At 43.1% G+C, this 16387-nt stretch overlaps 5 protein-coding genes across 15 annotated transcripts; 1 reads left to right on the forward strand and 4 right to left on the reverse strand.

Moving 5' to 3' along the window:
- Positions 1-62: 62 nt before the first annotated feature.
- On the reverse strand, positions 63-2324 carry LOC130516238 (E3 ubiquitin-protein ligase RNF146-B-like). The gene is made up of 2 exons (XM_057017142.1): positions 2167-2324; positions 63-1819 (listed from the first exon to the last, which is right to left on the reverse strand). The coding sequence occupies exon 2, from the start codon at positions 1798-1800 to the stop codon at positions 802-804; it is 999 nt and encodes a 332-aa protein (XP_056873122.1). The 5' UTR covers positions 1801-1819; positions 2167-2324; the 3' UTR covers positions 63-801.
- A 491-nt stretch (positions 2325-2815) lies between these two features.
- LOC130515695 (R-spondin-3-like) lies at positions 2816-4222 on the reverse strand. The gene is made up of 3 exons (XM_057016124.1): positions 4138-4222; positions 3655-3846; positions 2816-3571 (listed from the first exon to the last, which is right to left on the reverse strand). Exons 1-3 carry the CDS (start codon positions 4220-4222, stop codon positions 3375-3377), a joined length of 474 nt encoding a protein of 157 aa, XP_056872104.1. The 3' UTR covers positions 2816-3374.
- A 1839-nt stretch (positions 4223-6061) lies between these two features.
- cenpw (centromere protein W) lies at positions 6062-7101 on the reverse strand. Its single transcript, XM_057016123.1, has 3 exons — positions 6727-7101; positions 6544-6657; positions 6062-6281 (listed from the first exon to the last, which is right to left on the reverse strand). Exons 1-3 carry the CDS (start codon positions 6811-6813, stop codon positions 6255-6257), a joined length of 228 nt encoding a protein of 75 aa, XP_056872103.1. The 5' UTR covers positions 6814-7101; the 3' UTR covers positions 6062-6254.
- A 99-nt stretch (positions 7102-7200) lies between these two features.
- hddc2 (HD domain containing 2) lies at positions 7201-9181 on the forward strand. Its single transcript, XM_057016122.1, has 6 exons — positions 7201-7306; positions 7643-7764; positions 7874-7980; positions 8055-8119; positions 8191-8329; positions 8399-9181. Exons 1-6 carry the CDS (start codon positions 7235-7237, stop codon positions 8503-8505), a joined length of 612 nt encoding a protein of 203 aa, XP_056872102.1. The 5' UTR covers positions 7201-7234; the 3' UTR covers positions 8506-9181.
- tpd52l1 (tpd52 like 1) lies at positions 8888-16316 on the reverse strand. 11 transcript variants are annotated; one of them, XM_057016109.1, is made up of 11 exons: positions 16155-16291; positions 14563-14661; positions 13741-13761; positions 12927-13045; positions 12698-12846; positions 11942-12043; positions 11523-11555; positions 10828-10842; positions 10453-10491; positions 10102-10162; positions 8888-9715 (listed from the first exon to the last, which is right to left on the reverse strand). In XM_057016109.1, exons 1-11 carry the CDS (start codon positions 16171-16173, stop codon positions 9593-9595), a joined length of 780 nt encoding a protein of 259 aa, XP_056872089.1. In that variant the 5' UTR covers positions 16174-16291; the 3' UTR covers positions 8888-9592. The 11 variants fall into 11 exon arrangements, with proteins under 11 accessions (XP_056872089.1, XP_056872088.1, XP_056872091.1 ...); XM_057016108.1 differs by lacking the exon at positions 16155-16291 and adding an exon at positions 14747-16123; XM_057016111.1 differs by lacking the exon at positions 13741-13761.
- Positions 16317-16387: the final 71 nt, after the last annotated feature.

Here is a 16387-nt window from a genome sequence, read left to right on the forward strand (position 1 = left end):
GAGGCCAAGGATAGAGCGCATTTACAGGCCGCAAAACTTTCTTCAGTAACAAAAAAAAGACATTTCAGCAGAAAAAGAGACATCTTTAATAGCTTGACAAAACACTATAAAAACAGTACAGGGCCACATCACAGACAAAGGCTTCATTTTGTTAGTTTAATTTAATTTAATACAATTTGAAAACAAAAAATTAAGAGCAGCTAGAGTTAAAAGAAGATAGCTCCAGGTCCAAGTACATGATGTTGTCTGACAGCAGTAAATTGGCCAAGAACTAAAAAGCCCAAAGAGTCTCTGCTTATATAGCTTAGTAACTTCCAGTAACTATTCACACCCTTGCGGCACAAACATGTGGCGTCATATGACACGTTTAATCAAAGGAAACATAGTAACCAGCTTAATCAAACTCCTGCCAAAGATTATTTTAACTGCCTACACAAGGTACTGCATATAAGTTAAACCTACCCGCTGAGGCAATATGCATGTGTAAAAGTAGTATTTATAGTAGACGTGAGCTAAAACAATCAGGTAAGTTTGGGTTGCTGCATCACAACTGATGTAAAGGCAGTGACAGATAAATGTTTATATAAATGGACATTTCAGTATCGAGCCGTCTCTTTTCAGATTGCCACATAATTTGCTACGGACCCAATAATACCTGGATGCTCTCATAGAATTACTTTAACAGCCACGTGAAGATATGGGAAAATTGAGCTTTTGGACATCAAATCAACATTTCCTGGGAATATTCACTCCTTTTAGATTGATATAGAAACTTCTTGGGGAAGCTCTTTCCAGTCCAAGTTAAACCTCTGTCACAGTGCACTGGCCATCAGGACTTCTAGAGCGAACACTGGAGGACCCACCCCTTGGAGGCATTCTGGCTGGCCGGTTCTCCCTCAAAGACTTCTGCACAAAGGATTGTGCCGTCTCTACATCGCACTCTCTTTCCTCTTCATTCTCACTGGCAGATTCAGACATCTGTTGCTCATCCTCTCCTCCCATCTCTGCACTCTCTGGCTGGCTGAGCAGGAGCTGTGCAAAAGAATCCTCCAGGGTTGTTATTGAAGGAGAGGCGGAGCTGTTGATATGATGCCCCAGCAATGTTGGAGGTCTAACAGGGGGAGGAGATGCTACAAGCCCTAAAGATACGGATGGTGGCTGGCCGGCAGCGTCTGATCCATCAGGTAAGATGATATGCTCTCTTGTGGCTGGGGTAACAGCCGGCAAAGCTGGTTCAGAATCCAACCTCAGTCCTGCAACGCCCTTCTTGGGAATATCCACCGTGTCGCGTTTTATCTTGCGCCTGCGGCCGTGCTCGTTACGGCGATATTGCACCAGGTTCTCCAAATCAGCAACATACAGAAACCCTGCAATAAGCATCTCGGTGCTCTTCTTGCCCTTACTGAAGGCCTCCTCCAGCTCACGACTGGTCCTCTCGTCATACTGCCACCAGCCATTGCGCCCTTCATAGTACCACGCAAAGTCGCCACGACCTCCTTCCGTCCCTTCTGTTCGACTCACTCCTGCAGCGGCTGCTTTCAGTTCTTCAGGTAAGAGCAGAACGGGCCGGTCAAGGAAGTCCTCTGGAATTTCTTGCCGGCATAGAGCACAACGTTTGCTGAGCCAAGAGGCCCCCTTCACGCACAGGAAACAAAAGATATGATGGCACGGGAGGCGAACAGGATGCACACACCTCTGCAGGCAGATGGCACACTCTGGGGGGCTGGTGCAACAGGGAGAATCTGCATCACTAGTGTCTCTTAGCTTGGGGGAAGCCAGGGTTTTTAGCGAACAGTCCATGTCTTCTTCATATGTCGGCCTGCAACAATAGAGACAAAAAAACATGAGAATTCTGTCTTTAATTTGAATTTAACCGATATGCCATTTATTCTCCCTGGAGTGCTTTTTAGTTTGCACTATGTTGAAAAATTCGACATCAAGGCCAGACTTTGTAGGCTAAAGTAACATACATGGCTAAAGTATTTTACCCCTTAAGTTAAATGAGGAAAGGACAATTTTACTCCAAGTCCAGCTGTTACCAGAGAGCAAGGATAAAGTTACAGCTAAGCTAATGTCGGGCTAACCTGACAGGTTCTGCACATGAAGTTTGTTAGCATTATAGCTGTTGATGCGTTTGCTTATCTGTTAATAAACAGATATACTTACCAAAACGTACAAAAGCGCCCTCAGTAGAAGTTTAAATTAAGATAATTACGAAACCACTTTTCGATAACAGCTGCGTTGTTTCTGGGCATTGTTCCGGCCACAGCCCAACTGATTTTAAGCACATCTGCCTATGCTCTAGGTCGCCGTTAACGCGCAGTTATATGTTTTATAGATCTGATGTTGTGTCTTCTTCTTTGGTGTCTAACACAGTATCGATGGTGTCAGTTGCATGATCGCCACCTGTTGGTTGTATGGCTTTTTTCTACATTGAGTCACCTGAGTCGATGTCACCAATGGTCCAAGCGTTGACAAAACCCTTATGCATTATGTTTAGTCCCCCCCACACACACATACACACTGCGTGTGGTCATTTTGAACTTTCTAAACAATATATTTTTCAACATGCTCGAGCTGTATATATGTCAAGCCACTTTTTACCTTTATATTACAGCAAACAATATCAGCCTTCAACACATACCTTGTAAACCACTTTCTTTTCTCTTTTTTTAAAAAAAAAGATCAAAATGTAACATATATATTTAACAAACACACAATGTTATTTTGTTATTTTATGAACAAAACACCGATTACAAATTACAAATTTGCAATTCAAATTCTACTTCACCAAAGAGAATCAAGCAAATCAAACTGAAATCAAAATGAGTTTATTGTCAGTTGGTCAAAGCTTTAATTGTTGTTCTGTAAGCTAAATGGATTTCACCCCTTCTTAAAGTCCTCTTTTATTCATTAATCATTAATATATTGCATGCCAAGCAAACATGTTTCTTCAGTTACATCAAGATATTAAATAAATTAGAAAAGGCTGCGAGATCAAACTTGCCTGCCTGGAAGAAGCAGCAGCAGTATGTGTTTGTGCTGTATGCGGCTGTACTTTGACAATGTTATCATTTACGGTAGTTGCATCTGGAGAAAATGCTGCCCGCTGTCACTGCACACTTGGGTTCTCCAGAAGTTATGAGGTTTGTGCTTCCTCTCCAGTCCCGGGAAACTAGTCTGAACACTCACCCTGGTGCACCCATTTGCTGCTGTGGACCAGAACTGTGAAAGGAAATCTGACTTGGATGCATTTCATAGTGAATTGCAGGCAGGGTTCAGTTGTCAGGACAAAGTCCAACCTTTACCCTATTATTGTCTAAATAACGAGGGAGGGATTCAGTCACCTACGCGAGGGTGGCTCCGCCACAGTTTCAGTTTTTTAATCGTGCTGCCGTCGAGGATCCGTTAGTGATGTGCAGCGGATCACCTGTGCACTCCCTCAGCAACGCGTCTCCTGTCAGCCCGTTCGGACAGCTGATTTCACATTTTCCCCAGAAGAGGAAGCGACCTGGGGGACAACGTGTGCAGAAATGTTCGCTGAAACAGGAATGGCATTCTTCCTTGCACCCTGCAGGGCACCAGAAACAGCAGCAGTTGTTATTCATACTTTTGATATTATTGATTGAAGCAAAACTCTTCTACGCTGCTTACTGTTGCAGGTGTTGGTGCGTGGGGAGCGCTTTCCATAATAACCCCTCGGACAAGAGGAGAGGCAGACGCCCTTCTGCCGCATCCCATCGAGCTCCAGGTGGAAGAACAGACGAGGTTTACAGGAAAGACAGCCATTCATGGCCGAGCACGAGGCGCAACCAGCTGGACAGAGTCTGTCCGCAGAGGAGCTTCCTGTGGATAAGAGACACCAAGCTCTCTTCAGTTATATAGTTCCCACTCTAATGCAAGTTGACAAGTCTTTCTTATGATTTGAACCCTTTTGTGGAGATCTGAGAAAGGCTCTGCATTGTTTCTTAAGAGTTTGGGTAATTTACTGTCTCCATATGTTGCATCACTTCACTAGTTTTCACTGAAACGTTGAGCAAAGATTTCTGGATTGCATTTCTTTATGCATTTTACAGGAGAAATATCTGTAAATATGTGTAAAAACACAGAGAAACAAAGTCCCGCTTGAATACTTACGTCTGTAGGGCACAATCATTGTATTATCTAGTCCTTTGGTGAGATTCAAAGAGTGCAGAATATAGATGAACAACAGTATCTGCATTTTCCTTCACCTTCAGTACGACACTGGTCCATCACACATGTGCCATGATGGCAAAATTCCTTCACCAAACTCATTCAAAGCAAGCGCAAAGTCCAGGTGGGTGCAGGCGAATGGTCGAAAAAGTGTGGAAAAATCCTGCATTCCAATCAAAGAAGAAAGAAAAATCCTATCATCCGACCTCTGACGTCATGTCAGAATGCAGATCAAGCATGGATTTGTCTGAGCAGCATGCTGGCCCGTCTATTTCCCAAAAACACACTCCCGACCTCCTCTGCTAGCCTTCCTTTAATGCCCCTCCTCTGAATTATTGTCGACTCACATGGCCACAAATCAGCAATATCAATAATAACAATCGGTCTCTACCTCACATGGATGTTTCCTGACAGGATGAGGACAGTTTTCCTGTGTTATTTAAATCACAGTTTAAAATAGAGATCATCAAACCTGGACGATAATAGTAAATTTGGCCTGTTACAGTTAATTATCCTCATCTATATTACTGCATATGCATTTTAAGCATGATCAATACATGTTACTAGTGGTGTTATAGAAGCCAATACACTGAAGCAGTAAAAGTCTGTGCATCACCACCTCTACCCTAAGTGGGGCTGAATTTTCTGTTATCCTCATGTTTCTTCAGCCGTGGCCGAGCTTTCGTGAAGCCATGACTCGGGAAATAATAAACCCAAATTATTAAGGATGATTTGACTACCTCCTTGTCTCAAAACAAAATGAGAGCTAAGATGCGTCAGAAGATTTACAATTCCCACAAAAAGAGGGTTGGACATTGATAAAAGCCTCCAGTCCTGCAGAGCACCCGTTGTTTGGCATCGGCGTGCGTATTATCACCTGTTTTAAGAACTCTGTGCCCTCCTGTTCTGTGGTGTTTGGCCAAAACAGATTTTAACTCTGCAGTGCTCCTCCTTGGAATCTTCCTTTTTGTGAACAGGTTGCTAATGGAGGTGGGTAACGTAACTCTCCTCAGAACACTGGCGTGACCTGAGATGGTGAAGCTCATGCAACCATGTGCTCTTGATTATAGAGGTGAGTTATCTTGAGCTATCTGTGCAGATCAACAGCAGGTGGAGAGAACTGCCATGCCCCCCCCCACCCCCCACTGTGAAAGTGAAACAAATGGTTTGGAGTGAGTTTTATTTGTTGTGGTTTGGAGTGAGTTTTATTTGTTGTGGTTTACTCAAATGGACCTGAGAGGTACAGATGAGCTGCACATGTACATCAACCTGTGCTGCTGCTGCAGAGCAACAATCGTTTAGTTTTATACCATTTTGGCCTCATTTCACAAATATTTCCACATTTTCTAACCATTAAAATACCTCCAAAAAGATGAAAGAGCAAAAATAATGTTAAATAATATGGGTCTGTTTCTCCACTCCAAGAAGAATCATGCTGGCATATTAGTTAATATGAAGAATTATTTTATGCTAATATTTCTTCATTAAATCATTTCATAGCTTTTATTTGGTTCCTATTCACATTTAAAACATGCTCTGTCAGGTCCCATTTCCAGACCTGAAATGATATTGTTGTCTATTTATCAGAATTCTAACTTATCACAGCTTACACACCTTTAAAGAATGAGCAGGAAAGCTTTTCACTTTTATAGCGTGCAAAAATGTGGAATTTGGGAAGAATCTGGGTTTATTTGAGAGCTAAAACTGACTGTCACAGATCTGGAAATGTTAAGCTACTCTGTCAGGATCCTGGAGATCAAAGCTCCACACACTCACCAGCTGTTTAAATACGCCTGCATTATTTATTGCTACAATATAAGCCATCACGTTTAGTGGTTTGAAGCTTTGGGTCTATGAGATCATCAAGTGGAGAAATCAGGTAAAAATTTAATAAACTCATAAAATTCAGTGATGTTCAAAACACAATGAGACACTTACACGCACAAAGGAACTAACGAAAGAATAAAACGTTTACTGGAAGAATAAAACAATAAAAAGTAAATTATGAAGAAACAAAATTTTTTCAGCATTATTTCTAAATAAAGACGAGGCAGCTGTGTTCATCCTCTTGCTTTTTTGAGTACTTTCTACAAGGAAAAAACATAAAATCATTAGTAATAATAAGGAACAACACGCCATCTTAAATACTGTGGTTACAAGTAAATACACATACATAACTTTGTAAAAACACTCTTTTACAAAGAAATGAAATCACAATATTCTTAATGCACGTTATAGAATAATAAGGAGTTATGTGAACGTATGAGCAGGTCCGCCAAAGACCGGAGGGTGATTCTATTGAACATTGCGACTCATACCCTAGTAGATTAAAACAGATCTCAGACTAACCTTGGAAACGGCTTTAAGGTGTTGAGCTCTGATGGTTGCAGATTTTTCTTCGAACGCTTTGGCTTTCGCTTCTTCAGCTAAAGTGTTCAGAAACACCAACGCGAGGAGTTCAATCTAAAGGAAAAGCATTATACAATTTAAAAAAAACATTATTTTGCTATTCTTCAATCGACGAATAATTACCATAGCCTCTGATGCCGGCCCCACTTTCGCATTTGTCTTCATTTTCTTTCTAAATGTTGCTTTTAATTTCGGCGGTTTATTAAGCATTTTACAGATTAGTGATTTACAAGCCAAAGTTTAAAATATAGTTGTTTACGTCTTCCAATCTCCCGCGTCAGGTACTTCCGCTTCTTCTTCTTCACCTTCGTCTTTCCGGGAGATTAGACGTAACCGGGACGCTTGACTGCCCTCTTGCGGTAACTCAAAATTATCACCACCACCATGTAAATACATCCTTAAATACACTGTATATAATCTATTTGTTTGTAAAACCCACACACTTACCGTAGCAAGCATCGAATCACTGTCGCATTTATATAAACAGCACCCTACAACACTACTAAACCATCTTACATGCGAAAGGATTTAACCTTATTTTCCCCATCCTGTTGTTTTATGCCACCTAGTGGCAACATTGAGCGACTACAAGTTGCTCAACTGCCAACTGTTTCCGGGTCAACAAAAGGTAATGGCGGCTTCCATGGAGACATCAGCCGGCACCAATATGCTACAGTTTATGAAACTTATTGGGCAGCTTAAAGTAAGAAATTTAAATACTCTTTTGCGTCTTTTATTGTGTCATTTGGAAAATCAATTAGAAAGGATTTTTATACATTTCGGCCTGTTACTATTTGTTTTGTTAAGAGCAATGCACCTCTCTTGGACTAATATCTATCTATCTATCTATCTATCTATCTATCTATCTATCTATCTATAGATATAGACATATATAGAGAGATATATGGATGTAGATACTAGGAAGTAAATTTATAGTATGTTCTGTAATTTTACTCTTTACTAATCAGTGTTTCCCTGTTAAATGTTTTTAAACTCTGTGATTTTAAAGACCAATTCTTGTGTTTGATATTATTCTCAGAGGGTCCCGAGGACCGGCTGGGTTTACAGGAATGTGAAGAAACCGGAGAGTGTGTCAGACCACATGTACCGTATGGCCATGATGTCTCTGACCATCACCGATCCTACGGTCAACAAGGACAGGTGCTTCGCTTGCACACTTCCCCCTCTGATCTGCAGGCATCAGTATTCACATTTGCACCAATAGTGACGAACAATTCTCCCATGCTTATACCGACTTTATCATGCATAGATGTATAAAGCTTGCTCTAGTTCACGACATGGCAGAGTGCATTGTGGGAGATATCGCTCCGTCAGACAACATCAGTAAAGCAGAGAAGCACAGACGAGAAGAGGCAAGTGCCACTCCCACCTTCACTGACCTCATGGCACCATATTTCTATTTTCCCGTTTTCTTGTTTGTTCTTAGGAAGCAATGAGACACCTCACAGGTCTTCTGCCGGAGGAGCTCAAGCAGGAGATTTATGCCCTGTGGGAGGTAGTTAGCATTCCTGCAGGTAGTGGATCCTGGATGATAACAAGCTGATGCGATATTTGCCTGACTTGCAGGAATACGAGACCCAGAGCAGTCCTGAAGCCAGACTGGTGAAAGAGTTTGACCTCCTGGAGATGATTCTGCAGGCTTATGAGTATGAGGAGCTGGAGGGAACTCCGGGAAGACTGCAGGAGTTCTTTGACTCCACTAATGGTATCTCTCTGTTCAGTCGGCATTGATCCATTTTGCAGCCTTGCCCTCACTGGTTTTGTGGGGTTTCAGGTCGTTTCCACCACCCCGACGTGCTCCAGCTCATCAAATCTCTGAGTGAACAGAGGGGGCGTCACATGACAGTGACAGAGAGTGCAGAGGTTTCCGAGGACCCTTAAATGGCCCTTGAAGTTCTCTCACACCTGCACGTTAAACACGTGCCTCCACCTCCTCAGTGTAGAGGAAGAAAGAAATACCCTGGACTCTTCTGGGTGCACGTGGAGGCAACGGCCTGTTGCAGGATCAGATGTGAGGTTGTTTGGAAAAGCGGGTCCAGGGAGTTTCTGCACTTATTTGCTACCAGAGTGTTGGATACTTTCTGCAGTATGTGCGCACCGCTTAGGTCACGTGTGTAACATGACAGTATCAGGACTACTAATGCAGTAAGTGAGGCAGCATATTCAGACATACATATTACTGTCAAACGTTCAGACAAATTTCAGTGTGTTCTACAGCAGACACTGTAGTGACATCGTGTCCCACCAAAAACCTGCCAGGAAATAGTGCTTAATGCATTTTATTTCTGTTACCATAAACAACTTTACTTCACTTTTACTCAAAATCAGATGACAGAAAACAGTGGTCAGGTTTTTTTTTAGTGTGTTGCATAGATTCTCAGTTATCTTCTTTAGGTGGTTTCACATTTAAACTTATTTCTTTAAACGTTTATGAACAGTTGTACATGCAGCTGGATATGTTTGAAGCGGTCTTTGGGTCATGGTTCTGTCAGAGGTTATCCAGGGCTTAACTCAATTACTCAAAAACAAAATATAAAAAATAAAATACATTTCCTGATTTTCACTCTCCAGCCTCCTGACGTGGTGCGCTGCATTCTGATGCACTTCAGCTCACTTTCTTCACCGCAGAAACTCAAACAGCTGAAGTTTCTGATGACATTTGAGGCACAGCAAAAATGTGAACAGCATTTTCAGGTTTTGCACAATCTTTAAAGGTTTCAGTAAAATGTGGCGGATCATGTGACGCAAGCCCAGATCTGTCCTGTCTTACGCAACAACTAGACCCACACAGGTGCTGCATGAGAATATCCAAACTCATCTCCAAACTACTTTCTCTCACTTTAAAGTGTTTAAGGTTGCAGGAAACTCCCATTAACCTGATCACATACATGGGAGGTTTTAATGTTAACGAGAAAAAGAAGCATTCTGTAACAATGAGATTCAAGAGTGCGGATGTGTGGATTCATCTCTAGCATTGTCTCTCAGAACTGTCCATCGTGTTGTTGGTGGGCAAATCCTGGGAGCTGGCGCTGGCAGCAGAGGACAGGACCTCCTCAAAGTTGCCTTTGGACTCTGAAGTACCAACCTTTGTCTGTCAGGTTTCACAGGGGAAAAAAAGGCACTCAGTAGTGGTCTAGAAAAGATTAGAGGTGCAATTCTATAGAAGAGCCTGAGGGTGGCGCTCATACAGCAGCGTAACAATTTCAAGTGTTCCAACCTCTTCAATCATAAATAAATCTGACTACAAAGTAAGTTGAAACAAGGAAAATTTCAAATTGCTGCCATATTATTAATTATAGCTTCAATCAAATACATATTACTCTCAAAAGACTTACAATCCTGTGGCAGTATATTCTTATAATTAAGGATACAGAATCATCTATCGATGACATAAGTCGTCAAATACTGGATGGAAACTAAGATTCAGACTTTAGCCACCAAAATACGAATTGTCATGCAAAGTCACGCTGAATTTACCTTGATATTTGACACCGTGTTCTCCATTTTCTCCTCAAGTGACCTGAAGCTGGGCGAGTTTCTGTGGGCAAAAATCAAAATCTTTACATTTAGCAACATTTTAAACAACACTAACCCCCAAACAACACAACTGTCCTTTCCTGCAGGTGAACAAGAAACCGGTTATACAAGATCCACATCATGAGATAGACATGATAAGAAGTGTCGCAGTACCGGTATATAAAGGTGAAGAACACAAACATCTGTATACGACATAAATAATGTGCCAGGAGGTGTCGGGGCTCAGTCATTAGTGACAGAACTGGAGCAGGAAGCAGATGTTAGGAGGAGAGTGTGAAGCAGTGCGGTTACCTCATGGCCGGCATGCTGACAGACTGTTTGAGAGAGTAGCTGTCCCCAGAGAGCATGGCAAGAAAGGAGTTATCGGTTAGCACAGGCTCTATGGAAAGCAGCAATAGCATCAGGTCACAGTGTTAGCAGCAGGAAATGCATTAGTCCACATTAGCAAGGAAATAAAAAGAGAGGAGAACAACGACGCTTCTGTTGGGACTCTTCAACCACAATTTATGAGCATTCCTGCTGTTGATGATTGCACGGTTGATGGCTCCTTTTCTAATCAACTACAACGAATCACTGCTAGCAGAACCACCAAATCCAGCGGAGCCGTCTCAGCTGACGGGCGTCAACATCAGTACATGATATCCTGAGCTGCTGTGTGACGCTTACCCTATAGAGTTGGACCTTGGGGAGCATGGAGGAAGACGGAGAACAATTTAGGTCACGTGATTTCTGTTCGGCAGGATGTTTACGTTGTCAACAGCTCCATTCTATCAATCATCCAGCTAAAATAGCATCTATTGAAGCTGGTAAATATTTGAACACAACGCAAAATATCACACACACACACACACACACACACACAGCAAATAGATAGATGGCAAAAAGACACATGCTGAGTGGTGGGAATCCGATTTTTATGGGGGAAAAAAAATAAAAAAATCAGCATTTTGGCAGCAGGTATCGGACTGTTGATGCTTTCGTTGACCACCTGAACCTGGGAAATTCAATGACCGAGGAAACAAAACGTTATCTCTGACCGACAGGCGAGGACACTCTATAAACATGCCCACAGCAAAAAAGACAACCATGTGTAGGAAGCAGAGCTGCACAATACACCCTTTCACTGTCCAGACACTTACCCAACATTCAAATGAGCCATTAAAACCTGATTTAAAGCTCACCTTTCACTGTTGTACAGTACATTATATTATAAATATACAATACATGATATGAACATGTTTGTCTCCAAATTGCGCTGCAGGTAATAATTACGCTGGCAACTACGATGTTTGTTTTGCTGATGTTGTGCAGCCCCAACACAAGAACACACACTGCCAGAGCTTAAAGGCACAGGAACATACCTCAGAGGGAAGAGGAACTCTAGACCAGCCAGGCTGGAACCAAACAGAATTCAGTGGCTTGTTTGTGAAACATTCTTCTTGCTACTACTTGTATATTTACAGGTCGTCTCCAAGCGTGCGGCGTGTGTAACCTCCACTTCTGCACCGTCATTCACATCAAAACACATTAAATCTGATAGCTCAGATACTGGTGCACCATTTATGTCATTCAGACCCGACACGACCTCTCTCAGCAGGGAGGAGCACTAGAGAACGTATATAAGGGGAGGGAGACTAAACCCTTCAGATTGTGGCTTCATGCAGCTGTTCATGATTCCACTTTTCCCCCAAAGGAACCAGTAGACAAGTAAAGACACCAATAAAGGCCTGAATAAGGACGGGGCGTCCTGACTGGTACAGAGGAGCAACTGGCTGCGTACCTCATGTCCTCGAACTTCCTGCTGATGGTGCTGCTCAGTGTGCTGAAGGCCGCTGAAGTCTTCTGTCCTGCAGTGGACAGAGTCTCTGATGTCTTCTTATAGCTGGTGAAGACATTCAAGGCATCAGTTTCATACAAAGATGAACGCACCCGAAACCACAAAGCGATGCAGAGCTCACAGCCTGCACACACCCATATTCTCCATCATCTCTCTGACCACAGCGGTTTTATTATTCATGAGGATGTTGAGCCCGATTGTAAGTGATCTCCAATCTGAGCGGAACAGGAGAAGACCGGGGCCTCTGGACATGGCCCCCGTCCTCTTCTGTCTCCTGGTGCTTCTGCACAGGCTCAGGTCTCAGACATTTACACCAGGGTCAATCTGGAGTTTCCTTTCCTTATTATTTCTGTCTACACGTGGGACTGGAATGGAAGCAATAAGACCAACTATTCCACCACGTCTCCTGAGGTTTACTGAATAAGTGGAGGATGGATAAACTACTTGTGCACAACCCACTCGTGCTCATGAAGCCTGTTCACCGGAGCACAGCAGAGGCAACAAACACCTGCGGTATCAGGTGTCTCCTCAACGAGTTTCCGATGTCGGCGTTTCTAAATGGAACACCGGCGGTGCCTCTGCACGTGAGCAGTTGTCTTTTCCAAAGATCATCTATGTTGACAGAAAACGGGACGGGCAATTTGTTCTGCGGCACACCCACATACACACACCCACTTTCTTGATTCAATGCAAACTCACGCCACGGAGGTCTGCACGTCACGCCAGCCTCGGTTGAAGTTGCTTCTGATTTCGTTCAGAGGATTGATGCCCAGTTTCTGTCTGAGGTCGGCGTGCTGCTTCTCTTTGGAGGACAAGACCTGCCTCAGCGTCCCGATCTCCTCTTCCAGCTGGACACAAACACAAAAGCCGAAGCGTCACACCCGGTCGCCACCACACCGTGTTCATTTTTAGAAGGTGCAACACGCACTTTGGCCAATTCCTGAAGAATCTCCTCCCTCTCCTCCTCCGTCATGATGGAGCTGTTCAAGTTGACCTCTGACCCAGAGTCTTCATCAGTCTCCTTCAAAGGCCCTGAAGCCAGAAAACCTGTGGATGTGAAAAGACATTCAATTTGCTTTGTTTAGTTTCACCATTGACAGATGGACCACAGGCTGCTGCCAGCTCCTTCTGTTGGAAAATCAAACCACTTAAAGACCACTTGGTGACCAGTGACATCCCAGTGCCTCCCAGTCTTCAGTCACAGTCATAGACCAGTGAATCATGAAGCATTTTAGTACTTTTGGAAGTTAGTTTCGTCTTAGCAACTATCATAAATTTCATAAAGTTTAATACTGAAGCGTTTTGGGCCACCTTCTCAACCCTCCACTAGAGGGCAGTAGGGACACCTCTAGTCAATGTGGAACCACATTTGCCTGCTTGTGAGCTGCCAACTCTTACAATCTCTCTATCCACAAACTGTCTGTCTCCAACACTGCCTGCGCCCGACTCGTCTGACAGTTATGTAATCTGCGACTGCGGCCTGTGGCGCTCTAATCTGGATTATGTGATGTGGATAATCTCGTTTTAACTCTGCCAATGGACTCAGCAGACGACAGACACAATTACAAGCTGCCTCAGAAGAAAACGGTAAAATTCAGGCCACAATTAGCAGAGTCGCAGTGCTACATTTTTAGAATGGAATGTTCAATTAAATTACACAGTTTAGGACAAAGTTTCTCTTCTGAAGAATATAGCAAAATAATCGTTTTGGAAATGACAGCAATAGAAAACACTGAGCGTACCTGCTGTGAAGTGTCCGCTCTCTTCACATGGCAGCATTGTAAGACAAGTGAGGATGAATATGTGTAGTCAATGTTGACATTAGTGTACCTGACAGGAGCAGAATTCTGTTCACACTCATGCAGCTCACAAACACTTGATAACAGCATTCCTAGCAATGCTAAAGCACAGCAATGCTAAAGCACAGCATGCGTAGCTACAGCAGGAGAGCTAGCCGTTAGTGGAGGACACTGACGCAGGAACCACAACGGACCACACAGAACCACACAGGTGCTACATTTAACATGCTGGTATCAAAGATAAAATAGGTCAAACGTCAATGACTCCTTTTTAGCAACATTAAAAGGTGAAAGTTTCTACTTGGATTGTCTATTTTTTGTACCTTGTATCCATGTGATAACATTTTAGGCATTTTGGGCAACACATTAACTTTGCCTGTAACCCGGGATTAGATGTTTGAAACTTGTATACAATTGCACAAATATTTCCTGACTTTTTGCTTCAGGGCCACTTTGAGCTATATGAAAAAAATGGATGATGGGTGGGGAAACGGTTGCTCAGTAAGATGGATTAATTTCCCCTTAACTGTCAAATAGTGAGCTACAAATCAGAAGGTAAATTCAGTGTCCTGTTTTGGGCACAGTAAATTTTGACTTAATTTACTGTGCCCAAAACAGGACACTGAATGTTGATGTCACTTCGGCTCTACATGAACAGCTGTTACTGTGACATCACTTCCTGTCATCTGATCTGCACACAACAGCATCTTGGATTTATTCAGTCTGGATCTACTGGACTTTATTTTGGGGAGAGTTGAGCCTTACCCAGCTCTCCCTTGTGTGTGGCCGTGGTAACCCACTCCTCTCCGGGACCCAAGCTGCCCCAGTCCAACACTGCTTCACTCAGAACGCTAGTGTACGCCTCTGCAGCGGAGCAAGGCAGCGGGGGCGACAGCAGATGAGAAATCCAGTTATACACACATGTGCAAACACACAACAGGCACGTCACCTCTGCTTGCCATTTGTCCGGCGTTCATCCTGTCAGTAATTTGATAACAGCGAGGTCTGTTACAGGAGTCAGCACTCAAACGGGAACAGGAAATCTGCTTTTTAACCCTTTGTGGCACCAATCTGAAGCTCACACAGCTGTTAAAATGGGAAATGTGTGATTGTCGCCACGCACAGACTTGACAAGGTGATCTGCGGATTTAAAAGATTCCAATTCGCAGAGCGGTTGAGCAAGCAAAGTTCTCTTTTCTGAATAAATCTTATTACATCATACAGCAGCACTGCAAAGAAAAAGTCACTAACAGTGATTTAAGTCTGGTTAAACCTGTCCTGAGGAATGACATTTTCAGAGAACACGAACCCACAATGACAGAGTTCAACACAAAGCTTTCAGATCCTGATGGCTTGAAAAATGATTACTAAAGAGGTCATTCCTGTGCATTTGGTTTCTTTTTCTTTTTATAAACGGAATCACATGTCAAGACATTTTCTGTCTTTTGCATGCTTTCGTAGTTGTACTTTAATTCATTTTTCCCGCACTGAGGAAATACCTCAGGTCACAAGACTTCCATTTAGCTCGCCAGTCATGTGGTTGAAAGCTAAATCAGAGGCCTGGAGGTGGTCATACGGCTGGGAATGTACTTGCATACTCATTTAAACATCTTGTGGGATTCAAGAATTTTAAGATGTCATGAAATGCAATTTATCACTTCCTTGAGCGTGCAGATTACCAGTTATCTTTACTGGCATGCATGCAGACGTGGAATGCACATAAATAGCTAGATGAAGAACGTGCAGCGGAATGAAATGCTCATTTTAAGTTTAATTTATCAAAATCAGACAAAATAAACCATTAACACACTATAATATGTCGAAACAAACAAGAAAGTCACATCAAACAATTAAACTCATCAATTAAATGATTAGTATTTAAATACAAGCTCAAATTTGGGAATAATCCAAACGGATATCCTCTGGAACAGGAACCGGGATCCAGTTTGTTTTGGAGTTTATCTTGAGTCGAGACAAACCTGCAGAAACTCGACCAGCCGCTTCGAAAGTGTAATGCATGATTAAGTTTTTATTCGCTCCATCAGGCAGAAGGAGCAACAAAGTGAGTTGACCAATGACGGAGCACAAATAATGTCAACTAAAATACTCTTGGTGCAGTTTAGAGGGCGAAAAGGAGGAGAGTTAAAAACAAACCGGAGCTGTCGGGAGCTTTTCAGACACAAACAAAAGAGCTCATTGAACGGAAACCTGAAGGGTCACTTTCAAAGGCTGGAGTCAACAGTGATGTCATTCCAGCTCGTGATCAGATCAGCAGAACACAAACGGTCAAACGTTGATTCTGAGCTCGGTTTTGACCCCAACCGACACCGAGTCCAGCCGCAGCGGCACCGACTCACCTGGCTGTCTGGTCTCCATGAGCGCGCCCAGGTGAACTTCCCAACTACAACTAACTACTCCCTCGAGACGGACGGAAGGCAGCACGCGCAGCCCCACAGGTTCCTGCCAACGCCGCGTTGTCACGCGCCGGGTCAGCTTCTCGTGGGCGGAGCCTCTTAGCGGAAGCCAATCAGCTCGCGCTGTATCTATCGACCGTCGCTGTCAATAAAACTCGCATCTTTATTCGATGACG

This window comes from Takifugu flavidus, chromosome 19 (genome assembly GCF_003711565.1).
Source record: "Takifugu flavidus isolate HTHZ2018 chromosome 19, ASM371156v2, whole genome shotgun sequence".
Taxonomy (NCBI): Eukaryota; Metazoa; Chordata; class Actinopteri; order Tetraodontiformes; family Tetraodontidae; genus Takifugu; species Takifugu flavidus.

Excerpts from the sequence above, each read along its gene's own strand:
- hddc2 (XM_057016122.1), top strand. The coding sequence starts at position 7,235 with ATGGCGGCTTCCATGGAGACATCAGCCGGCACCAATATGCTACAGTTT. Across the intron at positions 7,981-8,054 it reads GCACAGACGAGAAGAGGCAA|CAATGAGACACCTCACAGGT; the intron begins GTGCCACTCCCA and ends GTTCTTAGGAAG. Across the intron at positions 8,120-8,190 it reads AGATTTATGCCCTGTGGGAG|GAATACGAGACCCAGAGCAG; the intron begins GTAGTTAGCATT and ends CCTGACTTGCAG.
- LOC130515695 (XM_057016124.1), bottom strand. The coding sequence starts at position 4,222 with ATGCAGATACTGTTGTTCATCTATATTCTGCACTCTTTGAATCTCACC. Across the intron at positions 3,847-4,137 it reads AATGATTGTGCCCTACAGAC|GAAGCTCCTCTGCGGACAGA; the intron begins GTAAGTATTCAA and ends TCTTATCCACAG. Across the intron at positions 3,572-3,654 it reads ACGCACCAACACCTGCAACA|GGTGCAAGGAAGAATGCCAT; the intron begins GTAAGCAGCGTA and ends GGTGCCCTGCAG.
- LOC130516238 (XM_057017142.1), bottom strand. The coding sequence starts at position 1,800 with ATGGACTGTTCGCTAAAAACCCTGGCTTCCCCCAAGCTAAGAGACACT.
- cenpw (XM_057016123.1), bottom strand. The coding sequence starts at position 6,813 with ATGCTTAATAAACCGCCGAAATTAAAAGCAACATTTAGAAAGAAAATG. Across the intron at positions 6,658-6,726 it reads GGCCGGCATCAGAGGCTATG|ATTGAACTCCTCGCGTTGGT; the intron begins GTAATTATTCGT and ends CTTTTCCTTTAG. Across the intron at positions 6,282-6,543 it reads ACCTTAAAGCCGTTTCCAAG|AAAGTACTCAAAAAAGCAAG; the intron begins GTTAGTCTGAGA and ends TTTTCCTTGTAG.
- tpd52l1 (XM_057016108.1), bottom strand. The coding sequence starts at position 14,774 with ATGAACGCCGGACAAATGGCAAGCAGAG. Across the intron at positions 12,847-12,926 it reads TTCTTCAGGAATTGGCCAAA|CTGGAAGAGGAGATCGGGAC; the intron begins GTGCGTGTTGCA and ends GTTTGTGTCCAG. Across the intron at positions 11,556-11,941 it reads AGGAAGTTCGAGGACATGAG|CCTGGCTGGTCTAGAGTTCC; the intron begins GTACGCAGCCAG and ends GTTTGGTTCCAG.